This window comes from Streptopelia decaocto, assembly GCF_964273445.1.
Source record: "Streptopelia decaocto genome assembly, chromosome: 6".
Lineage (NCBI taxonomy): Eukaryota > Metazoa > Chordata > Aves > Columbiformes > Columbidae > Streptopelia > Streptopelia decaocto.
In genome coordinates, this window is record NC_138660.1 from 51,716,902 (window position 1) to 51,734,344 (window position 17,443).

Consider the following 17,443-nt stretch of genomic DNA (forward strand, 5'->3'; position numbering starts at 1 on the left):
GATGATGTGTGTTCAGTCACTTCCTGGCTTTCCTGGGTGGTGCTGGGCTGTGGGGAAGGCTAGCTGTTTATCCTGTCCCCCCAAAAGCCAAGGACTGGGTTGAAGACAGATATTGAGGCTGAGCTCAGGGGCTGCCAGAGCTCATTTTGGGGGTAGTAGGATGGAGGAGATCTCTGGGTGAGTGCTGTGGGCTCATAGTGTTTAGGATCTGAATGGAAATGGGTAAAGGGTTGATAGGACTGGAAATCTAGTGGTCAGACCCTGGGTCCTTGCAAGAAATGGATCTGAGCTGGTTGTGTGTCCCTAGTTCTCCAAGCTGTGTGTTTAAATAGGACAAGTAAGCTTTCCCCAAGCCCGAGAACCTCTGTCATGCATCAGTGCATCCCATGAAGCTACCAGCTGATGGAGGAGAACCCTAGGGCATCCCCTGTCTGTCCCCTGCAGCTGTATGGCCTGATTCCACAGGATGCTGGTGTCCCAGCCCTTTGCAGTGGCTGTTTGCTGGGATCATGTGTGACATTTTGGAGCTGACCTGCCTGTTTCTGCTGGGGGCAGGCACCATCCCTGCCCCATGAGACTTGCTGTGCCAGTTTGCCATCCCCCTGCTCCAGGATGGGAGATGTTAACTTGCTTTTTGCTAAGCTTTGCCATGTCCCATCAGAGTAGGGGCTGCTTATTTGAGGAATTGCTTGGCTAAATAAACTGCTGCTCAGAAATCCCTGCAGGAGGCCTGTCTAGGAGGGACTGAGCCATGTTTACTTTGCCTGTTAATCCCTTCACTTGGGGCAGGTATCTGAGGCTGGCACTGTGGAGGGGGGTGTGAAGACGGGGTAAGGTGGGCAGGGGGAGCTATGTACCCCACCAAACCTGTGCAGAGGCCAGGGGGATAGAAGCACAGAGTTATCTGCTTTCCAGGGCTGAGTGGGAGTGAGCAGCTGATGTGCCAGGATGGAAAAGCTGTCTGGAACCTGTGGTTGGCTTGGAAGTCCCTGAAGTGAGCAGGAGCAGGCAGACCCACAGAGGAGGAACAGGGACAGGGCATGGCAATGACCCAGCACAGCACTCCTGGGAGCCGGGAGAGATGTGGATTCAGTGACTTACCTGGCACTTGTCTCCTGCCCTCACCAGAGCAGGAGAAGACTCATAAAGACAAACGAGGAGCACTTCGAGTACTTCCATGGGGCCGTGCTCCCACAATAGTGGTGTGGATGTCTTTGCCTGTGTTTCTGCAGAGGGGACAGCCACCAAACAGCTTGGAACCTCAGGGCTTGCTGTGCCAAGTCTGATACAGGCTGGGCTCAACTCCCACTGCTGTAGGGCTGATTAATGCCCATTATCTGGTTGGTTAACGGGCCCTGGGCCCACTCACAGGTGACTTCAACTGTTCATTTAGCAACAAATCACCACGGGGCTGGCAGTTTATTTACTTTCCCCACCCACCTCCTGTGGCTTCCCAGATCCCAGAGATAGTGGGTGGCCCTGCTGTAAGGGGCAGGAGAAGGGCAGCATCCCACTGCAGGCAGTAGTCAGGGCTCCCACAAAAGATGGGGCACCCCAAACTGGAGCAAACTGGAGGCACTTATACCCAGTGCTTCTCACCAGGGGCTCAGCCTGCTCTGGGCTAGCGGTTGCAGAGCATGGATGAGAGTGGGACACTTTTAGAGCTCCTCTCATGGGGAAACAGCTGGGAAAACACCTGTGAGCAGCTTTACAGCCTGTGTCTCCAGCACTGGTGATGCTGCTTGGCTGGATTTTTCCACTAGCTGGCTTGGAATTTTAGGGTGCTGCAAGATGACCTGAGGCCCCAGGGCCAGAGCAGCAAGATCCACTGCTTCCTGAGAGACACTTTAAACAAGGCTGTTGCACTGTAGGTCTTTTACAGGGAAGTAATTTCTAGAGATGGAAAGCTCTGGAGGCTGTGACCTGGGGAGCAGTTAATGCTTAGCAAGAGGGTACATCCTGGGAACAGGGAGCTCTTTCAAGGCTTAAAAGCTATAGCCTGGGCAGAAATCAGGGTGCCTGCCACCCCTCTGGGGTGGGATAAGCGCCCCAGTTCCTATACTGGTCCCTATCTTAAAGGCAATTTCTATCGACTGAAGACAGGAGTTGACCCAAACCCACCAGAAGGAGCTGGTGCTGAATTGTGCATCTAGGGACAGATGAAATGACAGGTTCGGTGGAAAACAAGACACAGCTCCAGCATAGGTCATGTCTTCATCTGATGTCTGGGATAAAGACTTGATCCTGGGAAAATGAGAGTCTGGTCCCAGTTGGTAATTTTTTATCAGAGTATGGATTTTCCTCGGCACTATTCACTTTGATCTTGGGGCAGTTGGGTTTGCTGAGGGACATTCTGTTGCTTCCCAAGGTGATACTGAGGAAGTGGTGGGGCTGTAAAACTGAACTGTGCTCCCAAATACTACCTGTGACCCCCATGGCTCATTTCTGAGAGCTCAGGCACTGCTGGCAACAGCTTGAGGAAGTATGTGAACTGCCATATGTGGTGTTGTGGGTCTCTACAGATGCTGAAAACGTGTGCATCAAAGCTGGGTGTCTTTAGTGGCCATGTGGGTGTTTGTCCTTCTATTTTTACTCCTGCTGCTTGACCTTGTATGGATGGAAGTCACATGGAGACAATGCATTTGAGGCTATGGACACAGCAAAGAGAGCTCCAGTTGTCTACCTGGGCACCTTCAAGTCAGCAATAAAAGGCTCAGCAGAGTTTTATGTACACCCACATAGATGCTGCTGTGAAGGCTGCTTTCAGGTGGCTGAAGGACTGGGTTCTGAACATTAAGCTGAGGCACATCTAGAAAATCCCCCAGAAATGCCTGTGTGAATAAAAGAGTCCCAGGAAGCCCTGGGCTGGGTGAATGTTGCTGATGCTGCCTGTTGCCCAGAGAGGGTTGTTGTGATCAGGGCACTCCCAGAGAGAGATGAGGGAGCTGAGGAACCTTGCTGCTGTGTGGATAACATGGACCTCCCTCTGGTCTGCACTTGCTGGACAGGACTAGACTAAGTGGTTAAGGGTGTAGGCACTTTTAGGGCACAGTCAACATGATATGCAACAGGCAAGGGAACAAATGGAAAGGTTGATGGGGTGGGCTTGAGCCAGCGAGGGATGTGGAGATGGGAGAAGCACCCTGGCCTGTTTAGGGTTTTGAGCTGGTCCATCTAGCTCTGTATGGGCCTCAGGAGATTTGTCCTGGACGTGCCTAAGATCTTCCATGGCAGGACCTGCTACCACTGGGTGAGCAGAGGAGGCCTTGGAGTAACAGCACAGGGTGAGCTGGGGAGAGACTGGGACCAATATGGTGCTGGCTGGGTACATCTCCCTTACCCTCCACCTGCTCCTGAACTGGGGTGTTTTCCTGGGGCCAGGTCCTGCCTGTAACATCTGCACCCCCAGGCTGTGGGACCAGTCTGTCTCTCTGGCTGATATCCTGGGGTCTGCTACCTGTGACTGATGTTTGGGGTTGTCTTAGATCCTCTGTGGAGATCCTCCTGTGGAGAAAGGATGCTGGGCAGATGTAAGAGGCCAGGCCACAGCCATGTTCACTTATTACAGTCCTCAGGTCTAGTCAGCAACCAGGTGAACTGTCACCAGAGGATCTGATGGATGAGGATGAGAGTTCACTCCTTCCTGAGGCGGGAAATGAAGCTAATCAGACCTCAGACACCTTAATCCAGCTCTGATCTGATTAATGACCCTGAAGACTGTGAACTCATCAGCATCCTGGCATCTATCATTGCTTGCATCCCACCCCTTCTGCCAGTCACCACCCAGTACAGCTTTCCTATGCACAGCCCTGGGCTCCAGCTCTCTGCCCTGCATGGGTGGGCTGCACACTGGCTGCTCCAGCCCTGGACAACCCTCTTGCAGGGTCCTAGTGTCTGGGTTTGACTCACCTGGAGGAGACAACTCCTTCCATGATTTTCCCAGATTTCTTTATTGGGATGTTTCCACCCAGGGTTTATGGTTGTTGCCAAAAAAGATTGCTTGCTTGTGTAATTCGAAGGCTGCAGTTTGGCTGTCTATACTTGCATCACCCTGGGATCAGTAAATTGGGCCACCAGCCTGGGCTGCTGATCCTTGGAGGAGCTGCTTGTATTTGGAGACCCTCCTTGGGTAGTGCAGGGGACCTCCATGAGGACAGTAAGTCTGTGACCCAGACCCCCAGACAAGCCTCACTCAGCTACAGTGGGCACAGTCACAGATAGCCTCAAGTTTGGCAGGGGTTACCCAGGCTCTCCTGGGCTGACTACCTGCCTGTCTGCCACCCCACAGTGGTCAGTCACTGTGGTGGTGACTTCTCTGTTGTACTCCAGTGCAGCAGCCCCAATCCCTGCCTTGGGTCTCAAGGCATGTTGCCTGTGCAAAGCCAACAAGCCATTGCAGTCCTTGGAGCCAGTCTTGTGGACTCAGATAAGGTGGCTCCTACGTTGTCACTGTCACCATTGCAGGCTGTTGACCTGCAGTGGAAGAGTTGTCCTTCCTCCGCTGTGCCCTCTGTTCCCTGGATACTTGTTGCAGTTTTCCCCAGTGCTTGGGAGCCAGGCTGCTCCATTCTGCCCTGAATCTTGTCCTGCTCATGCCTGCTGGTTGGCAGGGCTGGCTGCTCACATGGGCAGCAGGGGAAAGGGCTTGGGGTACTTTTGTGATTGTTCCCTCCCAGGAAGGCAGCTAGAAAAGGTCTATTGTGTACCTGTTCTCACACAAGGATTTGGGGCCACCCAGTGAAGCTTATGGGTGCAGGGCTCAGGCAATGGAAGAAGGAAATTGTCCCACATGTGGGACATTTGGAGCTCCCTGCAGTGGGGTGTAGTGTGCGCTGGGAGCTCAGCTGGCTCCAGACCAGTCTAAATGGGAACAGGGAAGAGAAGCCCCTGGGATCACTGAGCAGGGAAAGCACAGGAGGCTGTGGAAGGCCCCGTACGCCCCTGCCTTTATGCTCCCTGGGCATCTGCTTGCAGCCTCTGTGGGACACAGGATACAGGGTCTAGACACATCTCTTTTTCAGGGAATAAAACAGTACTGAAAATGCTGCAGGGGTAAGAAATACAGGGATGGGAGCACCCTTTGGCCATTATAATATTTAGGCAGGGCAATAGTGTTTGTCTCGCCTTCCAAAGAGCAGGACGCATAATCGGACACAAACAAGCAGAAGCTTGTCTTGCTGTGTCAGCTTGACACAAAAAGGTGGGACTCAAAGACAGACACAGACCCTTGATGCTAGAGACCACAGATGCATTCACACACACTCTGCCTCTCCCTGAAGGTCAGTGCCAGAGGGTCTGGACCAGCTCAGCTCTGCTCTGGACCAGCCAAGGCTTCCTGCTCTGCCCTTCCCTGGTGGCACTCTCCAAGACTTGTTTTGTATGGGAAAGATAAGGCCAGGTAAATGAATAACAATCTGCCTGTAAGTACCTGCTCTGTTGGCATCTTGGACAGACATGAGTGATAGAGTGTGGTGGCCCCTGTGTGTGTCTAGCTCCCTTCCACTGATCAACCTGGTGCAGAGTGGTGCAATGGGAAATGACACAGCTGGGCATTGCTGGTGATCCCAGTGCACTGGGTGCAGAAGAGCTTGCCAGCGAGTGAGCTCACCTCTCAGCCAGGCACTCTGCCCCTCGGGTGCCTGGGGGCTCTGCAGAGCCAGAGCAGCACTGGAGCCCACAGGGCTTTGTCTACATGTGTGCTGAAGTCTTTCTAGTCTCTCTGGATCTCCAGCTGCTGCAACCACAGACCTGCTTCTCCACAGAGGGGCTCTAAGGAAAGCAAGACTGGCTCTGGATCAGGACGATGGGCTCAGTCTCCTGGGCAGTGAGTCTTGCAGGCTGGTGGGACTCCCTGGGTGTGGACCGGTGCTTGCCCGAGTTGTGAGGCTGGGGAAAGGACAGACCAGTCCGGGTCAGGCCCCAGAGTGTCCTTGCTGTGGCTGGGGGATGAGGAAGCCGGAGGAGGGAGGCCGGTGGGCAGTCTGGCCTGGGCCCGTGGGGAGGCAGGCGGGGCGGGGGGCCGGCGCGGAGCCAATGGAGAGCTGGGGCAGGTGGAGGGGGGGTTAAAACCCCCCCGTTGGCGGCAGGCGAGCGAGTGCCCGGGAGGAGGAGCGGAAAGGAGGGCTGCCCCCGAGGGCAGCCGCGCGGAGCGGCGGGGCCCCGCGGGTGGATGCCCGCCGGTGCCGGCCCGGGGCTGCCGGGCCGGGCTGGGCTGGGCTGTGCCCTGGCAGGGGAACGGCGGAGTGCCAGGCGGCCCGGCGGCTCCGCACGGAGCTGGGCCACGCACAAACCCATGGAGAAGTCTCAAAACTTCCGCATCGAGGCGCTCCTGGCTGAGGAGCCGGCGCGAAGCGCAACCCCCCCGGGGCTGAGCCCCGGGAGCCCCGCCGCGAGCCCCGGCCCCGCCGGGCGCTCCGACACCCCCTCGCCGCGGGCACCCCCGGCCACTGCGTCCCTCGCCCCGGCCGGCTTCGTCCCCAAGCCCGGCTTGCTGCACCTCCCCGGCCCCGGCCTCGGCGCCCTGCCGGCCCTCTACCCTCCTGCTGTGTACCCGCTCGCTGCCCTCGGCGGCCAGCACCCCGCTTTCGCCTACACCGGCATCCCCCACCTGCCGCCGCCCGGCGCGGAGCACCTGAAGGCGGCTGTGGCCGGCTCCTTCCCGCTGGAGCATTGGATCCGAGCCGGGATGCTTGTGCCCAGGCTTTCCGACTTCCACGGTAAGTGACCCAAGTAGCGACCCTATCGTCGGGCGGGACGCGGCTCTCGCCCCTTCCAGCCCCCGGGGATCCCCGCCAGCACATCGGGATGCTGGTCCCCTCGGACACGGAAGGTTGAGGCTCTCCGAGGCCACCGCTTCGCGGCTGCCCGACGGTTGCGGTCGAGAGCCCGTCGAGAGTGGCGAAACCCTCGGGGTTGACCACAGTGAAGGTCTCTTGCTGCGCTCAGACCCGCTCCCCAGCCAGGGCGGGTTTGGGGGTCCCACGGGGAGGGAAGGGCAAGATCCTCGCTCCGGAGACCTCCGAGGGCTGCTGGGCCCCGGGAACCTGAGCTGAATGGCCAAGTCTCACCCTACAGAGCCCCGGTGCTGTGGGGCGGCCCCCAGGGGTGTTGCCCGGCCCGCTGCCGGCAGAGCAGAGCCGCTTCCGGGCGGCTCCAGGCGCGCCGGCCGTAGTTTCTGGCCCCGCACGGCCGGGGAGGGCTTGTTTGGCTCCACCGCGGCGGGAACGTAACGAAAGTAAAGAATGGGCGGCCTCAACCAACACCAGAAAACGAATAAAATCCTCCCGGTGCGGTTAGGAACGAACCCGCCCTGGTCCCTCGCTGTGGAGCTGCCGGTGGGGCAGGGAAGGGTACTCGGCCGGGGCCGGATCTCCGGGTCCCTGCCCGCCGCCACGTTTGGCCCCTGAGGGGAGAGGATCGCTCCGGAGCCGGCTGGTGAGCCCGGTGCCGGCGGGAGCCGCAGGAACCCGGCAGCGTGCTCGGCTTCAGCCCAACCCCGGTCTCTCCGGGCATGCACGGAGGGTGCCGGCTCTGTGCACAGCTCCTTGCACGGCGGGCACGGCCAAGGATGCGGGCAGGCACCGGGTCCTGCACTGCAATGATGGGCAGTGGGGAGGGTCTTGCAGGGCACGGGCGGCGTAAGAGCCGACTTCTGGCTTTTGTCCTACCCGGGACTGTCACTGGCACCCGCGGCAGTGTGACCCGAACTCTGCCTTGTGCTAGGGGTGATCTGAGATCTGGTAACCACCAAGATGGGGGTGGTGGGCAGTAAACCGAGAGTGGTTTGTTAATGAACACCCGGCAGAGTATATAGATTTATTAGCTGAGTTTAGTATTTTAATAACGACAGAGCACATAAAAAAAAAAAGTCAATTAATAAACTGGCTGGCTGAATAATATAAAATGAAGAATCAACATGAAACATCCCATTCATTGCTCCTTCCTCAAATTACATCTGTGCAGGTTGAAGGCAAAGAGGCAGTTCCCCACCCTAGGCTGTTCTCCCTTTCCCTGTCTCTCTGCGGACTGTAAGATAAATGCAGCTTGGTTGTGGCACCAAAGGGTGTAGAATAAACCTCTTGTGCTATGGGCTGTGCACACTCTTCCAGCATGCCATTAAGAATCTATTTGCTGCTGGTGAAACAGCTTCCTGCTCCTCTGCAGAGCCCACGTTGTCCTTGTGGGGTCTGTGTCTGTTAGTGTATCTCAGCATCCAGTTAGCTTCATGCAGGTGTGTGTTTTACCAGAGTGGGATCACACCGCTGTACCTGTCCCTATGCCCTGAGCTCAGCTTCTGGCTGGGGTAATGTAGAAATATTTGTGTATCAACAGACACATCTCTCTCAAGTGCAGGATCAGTTCCAGAGCTATTTCTATCCAAAACCATGTTGGAAGGAGACAAATCTCAAATCATGGGCATGAGAACAGCTTGTGGAGGGAGCTTTTGGGCTGTGCTAGGATGCACAGGAATGGCATGTCGATGGGTCAGGTGGGAAAAACTGAAATGGGCTCCTGGGATAGCTCAGGAGATGAAAATCAGTTTCTGACCCAAGTATTGGTGCACTGGGCCCTGGAGAACTCAAAGCAGCATAGATGCAAAAAAAAAAAAAAAAAAAAAGATAAGTGGTGTTGTAACAAGGATGCGGCAAAAGCTTCCAAAGCTGAAGATTTTTAAACCTGCTCTGGTCTCGGGTGCTTGGGTTGCTTGGAGAAGTGTTCCTGCTGCAGTGGAAGTGAGTGTTGTGCCTTCCTCCCTAGCTGCCTCTGTGGAGCCACAGCCAGTGCCTGTCTGCTGCAATGCGGAGTGAGAGGGCAGGCCTGAGAGCAGGAGCTCTGCTGCTCCCAGCCTGGGTCCCTCGCCTGCGGCTCTGTGCACCTCCTGAACTGCACAAGGGGAGCTTTTGGTACCGGGATGCCGTGTCTACCAGTATTTCTGGGAGCTGTGATTTATTTTCCCTGGCTAGCAGTATGGAAATGCAGCATGGTGGTGGGAGTCAAGAGCGGAGACCTGCATGGAGAAGAGTTGTAGGAGCAGAGAGCAGTAACATACAGCCGCAGTCTCTCAGGACAAGCAAAGGATTCCTTGCTGGGGACCTGCTGCCCACACGGCTTTCCTGGGACTCTACTTCTCTATATCACTCACCACCTTGATGGCTTGGAGCTTGGGCCAGGTCTTGCCCGCAGTGGTGGAGAGCTGACTGATGGGCTGTGGTTGGCTAGGAGACCAGACAGGACAAGTCATGTCAAAGTGCCTCTAAAAACAATGCCTTCCAAGGCTCACTGGGTGCACTGTACTCTGGCATCAGCAGGAAACATGGGCTGGAAAACAGCTGGCAAGCAGCAGTTGGGGGGCAGTGGTGGAGCAAGCAAGGGGCTAGGAAAGGTAGAAGGTGCCCTTACACATGCTGCCCCATGGACAATGGCAAGGCTGCCTGCAGGCCAGCAGTCTCTGGTGATGGAGCCAATGACAATGAGACCACCTCTTCCTCTCCCAGTCCTGACATCTGGAGAAACACCTCCAAGGCAGACAGGGTGCTAATTTCCTCTCCTTTATCTGCCAGCCCACAAAGTTAAGTGAACTGTAGCTAAACAAACCAAATTAAAACCAAGTGGGTTAATATCAACCTAGGATTACCCTTGTTATCAAGTAGATGGAGCTGTATCAAATAAACCAGCAATTCTTTATAAGCTTTATCTAATTATCCAGGAGGCAGCTGCCTTGTAGACCTCCTGGGCTCCGACTCAGAGGGCATTCCCAGCTCCAGGCTTAGCAATTTATTTACTGATATTGCAGCCAAATGCTGGGTGCCCATCAGAGGGTCCAAGCCCTGCCAGGCTGAAAGAATATTGAGATGAGCTCTGATCCTGGATGTAGCACTGGAGAAGATGGCTTGGCAGATAGAAAATGCTTTGTCAAGCAAAGGTGTGATGCTGAGGCAGTTGCTGGTTTTCTGGAAGGAGCTGGATAAGGGAGAAAGCCTTCCTAGAGGGTTATTCTTTCTGTGGGGTGGTGCTTGTGATGGAGAGGGGTTCATAGCTCAGCTGGCAGGGATAGGGGGAGGTGAGCCCTGAGGGATGCTCCCTGTGCATCCCTTGGGAGGATGTTGTCCATGTCCATGCGACAGCCTGCTGCAGGGCAGGGGAGGACAGGACTCTGCCAAGCACACTGACGGGACAGGCTGGAGCTACCAGCAGCCACAAGGCATCATTTCCTCTTTGTATGGGAAACTGGAACCTACCTCATACTCTCAGACTCCACTTCTTCCTCCTCCCTTTACTTCTTCCCCAGTGAGAAATGGCAGACCATCTTCCCCCCATACTCTCCCCGTGCAAAGGGGTCAGGACCATTCAGGGAACCTGACAGCAAGTCTGAGGCCAGAGATGCTGGTGGTTCAGGTCCATGCTGAGCTGCTGCTGCAGGTGGCTGAAGGCTGGGTGGACCTTAGGGCTGTGCCAGTTTGGGCTTGCCCCATCTTATCTGAAGGCAAAATCTTGAACAAGTCACAGTGGGGAGTGGTGTTGACAGACAAATAGTAGTTGCTGAAGGGTGCATTGCCACAGGAGGTCACAGTTCAGGTGACCAGCCATAACTGTGTAGGCTGGGCTTTGGACTGATGGTGGCTTAAACTGTATGACAACACCCCAGAGGAGACTGAAGGCAGGGTGGATTTCCAGGGAATTCAGGGTCTGTACAATGTTTGTAATGGGCACCACTGCACTGAGCCAGAATTGGGACACTGAGATGGAGAACCTGGGACTGGAAGAGTGATTGTGTTCCAGCAATTGGTCCCCTGCATTGACAGTTATTTGGGATATATCCCATCTGGATTTATTTGGCTTTTGAGCAAACTTTTTTCTTCTTTTTCCTGTTAGACTGATCTGTCCTTAGCATCTTACCCAGGCAAGAGTGAGTGTCTTGTGGGGGTGTTGCCTTCCAGGCTCCTTTAAATCTGGACAGGCTGAACTCCACTCACTTCTGTGCCTTCACTCTTCCCACATCTGTTTTTAGTCTGACCACATCTGGCCTTGCAGGAGGAAGCACAGAGGAGCCTTTCGGGGTGGTCTGAAGTATTTCTGTGCTCCCTAGATCCAGGATGCAGTGCCCTGCTCTCTCTGCTTTGGGTGGAGAATTTTGGCTGGAGCATATTTTTTTTGACCCTTGGCAAAATAGCCTTCAGCTCCAAAAAGCACAGAAGCCCTGGCTTATTGGATCCTGGGATGTGGACACACCCTCTTCCCTTCTCTTTCCCCGAAGCATCCTCTACAGACCATGCCCAAAAAGACCTGCTCAGAGGGACCCTGCCCTGACCCAGTACAGCCAGCCTGTGCAGTGCAGCCCTTGCTTCAGGGAGGGAATGAGGCACTGTGTGTCCCAGTGCAGCCTCCCATCTCTGGCAGCAAAGAGGGGTTGCTGGGTGCCAGAGCCCTCAGGCTGCCCCGCACTACCTGGAGCTGCTTTGTGTTGTGCTTCCCACTGACCTAGACTGAATGAATTTCCCCTCCAGTTCTTTCTGATGCATTCCTGGTCTCCACCCTTGAGGAGCTGCAAGGGGCTTTAGCTTAGGCTGCCACATCTTTGCAGATGCCGGTCCCCATGGCACCTCCTTAGCAGAAGGAAGCCTTCCCAGGTCCATTTGTTCCCACATTTCTGCCAAGGGTTTGTGCAGACAGAGCATACACAGCCCAGGCAGCAGCCGAGCTCTGCAGAGCTGAGCCATCTTTCATCTGACATTTGTGTTTGTCCCAGCAATCCTTTGAGCCTCTCTTTTGGTTTTAGCCTTGAATATGTTTTGTGTGCAAAAAACTGTGTGCGTGTATGAGCCATTGGCACAGTGTGTCTCTGTTTAGTCCCCAGTTTAACTGGCCAGTGGCTACAAAATGGGTCCCATGGGCTGTCTCTCCTGGCACTGTGGGGCTGCAGGTGCAGGAGGGGTCATGTCCATCCCCACTTCCACGAGGAGTCTGCAGAGCCCCAGCCCAGCCTGGGCTCTGCCTGTTTGACCTGTCCCACCCAGCATCCAGCTACTTGGGATCAAACATGGATCATGATCAGTTAATACCCCCTTCATAAATTCCTGCCCCATGCGTCACCACTGTGTCTGCGAAGGGCTCAGTGGACACCTTAGGAGATGGGCAGGTTAGGATCAAAGCTGAAATCTGGGGGAGATAATGTGGATGGTGCCCCATGCCCTGCACAGCAGACAAGCTGGAGTGACCCTCGCCAAGCAGGGCACATCACTGGGGCTGCGATGCTCCACCTTGCCCCCCAAGACATGGTAGTGGGGACGTGCCAAGGACCTTTCCTGTTAATGCCCACCTTGTACTGCTCCGGCACATTACTCCCAGTTGCAAACCTCTTGGTTTGATTGCTGCTGCCATGCTGGGAGAAGCAGTAAAAGCTGAACCTCGAGGGGACAATAAAGCCAGCGGAGAGAAGATAAGCAGGGATCAAATACAGCGCGGCAGCCACCCCACACTGGACTCTCAAAGGTCCCTTTGTTCCCGCTGCCTCCTGATTCAGCGCTGCGCTGCCTTCAAGGGCTGCGGGGAGATAGTGGGGCTCAGGGCAGCCCTGCCGCCGCAGCCCCTGGCAGTTGGGCAGCCACCTGCGTGGCCTGGCAATAAAAAAAGAGGTTTAATTTCAGTCACAGGACTGATCCCAGCTTAACACTGAGGCCTGATAACATATCTCACTGGTTCCTATCAGCCAGGCAATAAAACCATTATTGGGGCAGGAGATGATGGAAGAGACGCTCGCCTTCCTCCTGATCCCAGGCTTGCCAGGGGGTTGTCTGTGGCAGCCCCCAGCCCCACTGCCCTTTGACCCCCTCCCACTGTCTGCCCTACAGCCGTCTCGCAGTCTGGCTTGATGGGGAAGTGCCGCCGGCCCCGCACAGCCTTCACCAGCCAGCAGCTCCTGGAGCTGGAGAACCAGTTCAAGCTCAACAAGTACCTGTCCAGACCCAAGCGCTTTGAGGTGGCCACGTCGCTGATGCTCACCGAGACACAGGTACCTTGGTCCTGGGGCTGGTGGAGAATGGCACTGGCCATCTGCCAAGGACCTGGGGGGCTGCACTGTGGGGTGGGAATTCAAGGTCATGGGCAATACTTATGCTCCTTGTCTGGCTGCCGTCAGCCCCACTGCCCCCATCAGCACCCCTTCCCAGGACATCTTCTGCAGAGACATGCTTGATGGGCTCCAGGCTCTTCTCTTGTCAAGTTCACCCCAGAAATACTGCTCTTCTTTTTACCCAGCACCCCTAACTTGGATTTCAGATCCTTTCCATCCTACCCCACCCTGTGGGACGGGGATTTTGTGGGGCTGAAATGCCTCTTTTAAGGTCCACATGCACGTCCTTAGGCATCCTGTGGACAGTGAGCAAGGGGAAGGGAACAGTCCCCCTGGGTACTCCTCCCCTTGCACAGGCCTCCAGCACCAGGGGATGCCCCCAACAAAGAGGCTCTGGGGGTGCCTTGATGCAGGGAAGGTGAGAGGGTGAGTGGGGACGGGATGGGGCAGGGAGACATGCTCTCTCCTGGGGGATCTCCCTTGGCAGGTGAAGATCTGGTTCCAGAACCGCCGTATGAAGTGGAAGCGGAGCCGCAAAGCCAAGGAGCAGGGGGCTCAGGTGGAAGCTGAGAAGCCACGGGGGCTCAGCAAAGCCTGCGAGAAGCTGCTGCCCAGCGAGCCCCAGGGACAGCCTTCCGAAAGCCCTGAGTTCAAGGGGCGCAGCACCGGCTCAGGCTTCCTGCACTGCAGCACCGCTGAGCTGGGCTACGGCCTGGACTCCTCCTGCTCGGGGGGTGAGGAAGACGAGGAAGAGGAGGAGGATGAGATGGGTGCCATGGAGAGGAAGATGGACTCGGTGTTGTGAAAGATGGCTGGAGTTGACTGGGGAGAGGGGCTGGGCTGCGGTGTCGGGGTCTCTTTGCTGGCAGACACAGACTGTGCCCAGGCAGAGCAGTGAGGACTGCAGGGCACCTGCCCCTCTCCTTTAACTTATGTGTGGTTGAATCCTATTTAACTTGTAATTATTCTTCTGTGTGTATCTGTGGGAGTCCCCACATTCCTACCCTATAAAGCTGTTATCCAGATGCCTCTCCTCTTCCTTAGGGAGTGGGAGGCTCTGCCCCGCTCCTGCCATCGCACTGCCATGCTGGGGTCCCTCGGGAGCCAGGAGGGGACAGCAGACTTGCACATCTGGCAGCCTGCCAGCACAGCTGGATGGGAGAGACCCAAGACCTTCCTTCGACTGTGCACTGCTCCTTCCCTGCGGGTGTGACAGTGCCTGGAGCAGCACATCCCTGCTTGATGGGGGCTGCCTTTCCCATTGGCAGCATGGAAGGCTGGGAAGGAGGTTGCCTGGGATGAGTACCAGCCTGCCCTGCCTTCTTCCTGCATCCCTGGTGGGGTCTGCGCTTTGCTGGGCAAAATTAAGCTGCCCTGCAAAGCAGAGCTGATTAGTTGGCTAATGTGCTGGTGCTGTTTTCCACATTGCAATCAGCCTGGTTGCATTGGTGTGGCATTACCCTGAAGTGAGGTGGGGACAGAGCCCTCCTGGGTTTAGGGTGGTGCTCAGGCTGTTTGCTGAGGGCTCAGTGCTGTGGTGAGACCCCTTTTCCCATGGTGATATCTAAACCACAGTCAGCCCCTTTTGGGGCTAATTCCAAGATCCTCTTTGCGTCCTGCAAACTCTGTCTGAGTTCAAATGAACTGCTAGTAGCAGGATGACAACAGACAAAGTGCTGCCTCCCTAGAAGTGCTAGGGTCAAGCCCTGACCCCCTGAGCTGCCCATGTCCTCAGGATGCTGAAGGGCCTTGGCAGACCCTATAGACCTCCCATGCCTCCTGCACGCTTTCTGCCCCGCTCTTTGGGGATGCTGAGATGCCCATGCATGCAGAGGGACCAGCCCCACAATGACAAGCTTCACCACCCCAGTACAGGTAGGGCTGCAGGAGCCAGGCAGGGTGGGCTGGGATGCTCCCTTCCCAGACAGCCGCAGGTCCTGCTGTCCCCTCCTCTCTTCTTATCCCTGCCTGGGGAGGGCTGTCTGCCCCTGGGACTTGCTGTGGGGGTGGGAGCTGTTGAGGGGCAGTAGCCCCCGGGGAACGCCGGATGACTTCTGGCAGCCAGTCAGCAAGGGATGGGACAGGTAAGCATCGGTGCAGGGTTGTTGCACCTCACAGGGCTGGGTGACACGTGGCAGCAGCTGATGCTGCTGTAGGGCTGGGGGGCAGCACTCTGGGCTGGTGGGACAGATGTGATGCTCTTGGGACAGAGGGATGGACAGAAGAAGGTGATGGGAGAGGAGAGCATGGGAACGGATGGACAAACCGTGGTCCTATGTGGGGCAACAGTGACCTACAGTGGCTTCTGGCAGCTCAGCAGCTTCCCTCTGGGTGGGTGGCATCCTCAGTGCCCAGGCAAACCACCCCAGCACATGGCAGGGCCCAGCTGCCCATGCAGGAGGTGTCCAGATCCCTGACACTGCCCAGGGGGAAGTTCTGGTCCTGGGAAGGGTGTCGCCCTTGCTCCAAGCAAGGAATTATTAGCCAGGGTAGGGGCCAGCTGCCAGGAGCCTGTGGTGGCTGGTGTAATGTAGAGCAGGAGAGGAATAAATGTGAGGAAGGGGGGAAAAAAGACAGAATGAGTGGAGGAGGAGAGGGGGAAGTAGGAACGGATAGTATCCAGTTCCCCACCACTGCCCTGAGGGGACAGCAGGGCAGGAGAGACCCATTGCCCCAGGGGAACTGTGCCCCCCTCAGCAGACACACAGGACTGGGCACTGACATGCTGCCAGATGCCAGCCCACGGCTACAGGAGGCTCAGGGGCAAAGACACCTACCACCTGACATACAACCTGGTCCTGTGGCAGTGTGGGAGCATTGAGAGGACCACAGACTGGAGCTGGGCACACTGGGGTAGGGATGAAATGGGAGAGACAGGGATGGCAGGGGCAGAGATGAAAAGGAGAAGGAAAGTAACAAAAAAGAATGCCAGGAAGGAGGGGAGCTGAAGGGATGTCACAGACTTAAAATGTTCACCTTGATGGGCCATGACAGGTTTAATTTCCAGAGTACAACCATTAAATTGATGAATGGCAGGCGTTCGTCTTGCGCTTGGCGCACACAGGCTCACCATGGCTGCAAGATGGTTTGGGGTTTTTTGCTGTTATTTATGAGGTTGTTTCTGCAGGAGCGAGGCACTCATCCAGTACTGGGGGGACAGGGGAGGGGACACAACTGGTGCTGGGGAATTGGGGTAGTGATTTATGGCTGCTTAGCTGGATGACTCATGTTGTAAACATCGACAAATGCCATTAAAGCTGCATCTTCTTCTTGCCTCTGCCCTGGCACCCTCCCTGCACTGAGGGATGTGTCCAGCCCTGCTCCCTACCCTGCTGCTGCCTGCACACCACAAAGTGGCTCCCTAGTCCTCCCCAGCAGGGACACAAGGGTCTCTCCTCCCCAAAGGACATTCAGGGCACTGGGAAGATGCCTGAGTGTCCTGTAGTGGTGGTGGTGTCCTGTGGGAATGATATCTGGGATACCTGATGGGTTTTTGCAGCCAGGGCTCCCCAGCCTCTGCCCGTTTGCCAGGCTTGGCCCCATAACTTCTTCTGGCAACAGCCACAATGTATTATTTGTCACTGATGCTACAAAGAGCTCAGGGTGACCTGGCCCCATAAAGGTGTCACTCCATCGCTATGTTTGCAGTCTCCAGCCTGCTGCACCCCATGCCCCCATCTCTCCACTGGCATCCCCACCTCTGAGCCCCACAGCCTCCTCACCTACCCATCCCATGCACCCACATACTTCATGGCACCACCTCTGCCCATGCAGCTTTGCGTGTGTCTCCCTCTCCTGCACCCTTCCTCATCACCCCTCTTCCCTGAGCTCTCCCCTGCATCCCTCCATCTGCATCCCTGCATCTCCCTGCCCCTGAACTTCCCATCTCTCCCTGGTCCACATCTACCCCTCCCTGCACTCCTTTCTCCCCCCCATCTGCCCCCTGCACACCTCCATCTGTTCCTGCACCCCTTAGAACTCCCCACCTGACCCTGTACCCGTCCACCTGCCCCCTGCGCCCCCATTTGCCCTCTGTACCCCTTCACCTGCCTCCACATCTGCCACCTCTCCGAATTCCCCGCTCTGCGCGCTCGTCTGCTGCCCCCTGGCGGTCTGCGCCGGCAGCCATCGCCGCGCCCCGCGCGCGGATTGACCCGAGGCGGCCGCCGTCGTTGCTCCGGGAGATGCCGCCGCCGCGTCCGGTCCCCATGGCAACACGGGCCGGGGCCTCGTGGCGCTGAGCGGCCGGGACGGGGCCGTGCTGGGGCCGGCCGGGACCCGAGGTGGGCCCCGTTGCTCGGGGATCGGGCTGTGCTGGGCAATGGGGAGCCGGGCTGGCCGCGCGGACCCGGGGGGCAGGCAGCGGCGGGGGGG

The 17,443-nt window shown here is 56.6% G+C and overlaps 1 protein-coding gene across 1 annotated transcript; it reads left to right on the plus strand.

Annotated features, from left to right (window-relative positions):
- Positions 1–6,289: 6,289 nt before the first annotated feature.
- On the plus strand, positions 6,290–13,874 carry LOC309440861 (uncharacterized protein; the record flags this gene model as incomplete). Its single annotated transcript, XM_082055055.1, has 3 exons — positions 6,290–6,716; positions 12,849–13,009; positions 13,557–13,874. The coding sequence occupies exons 1-3, from the start codon at positions 6,293–6,295 to the stop codon at positions 13,872–13,874; spliced, it is 903 nt and encodes a 300-aa protein (XP_081911181.1). The 5' UTR covers positions 6,290–6,292.
- Positions 13,875–17,443: the final 3,569 nt, after the last annotated feature.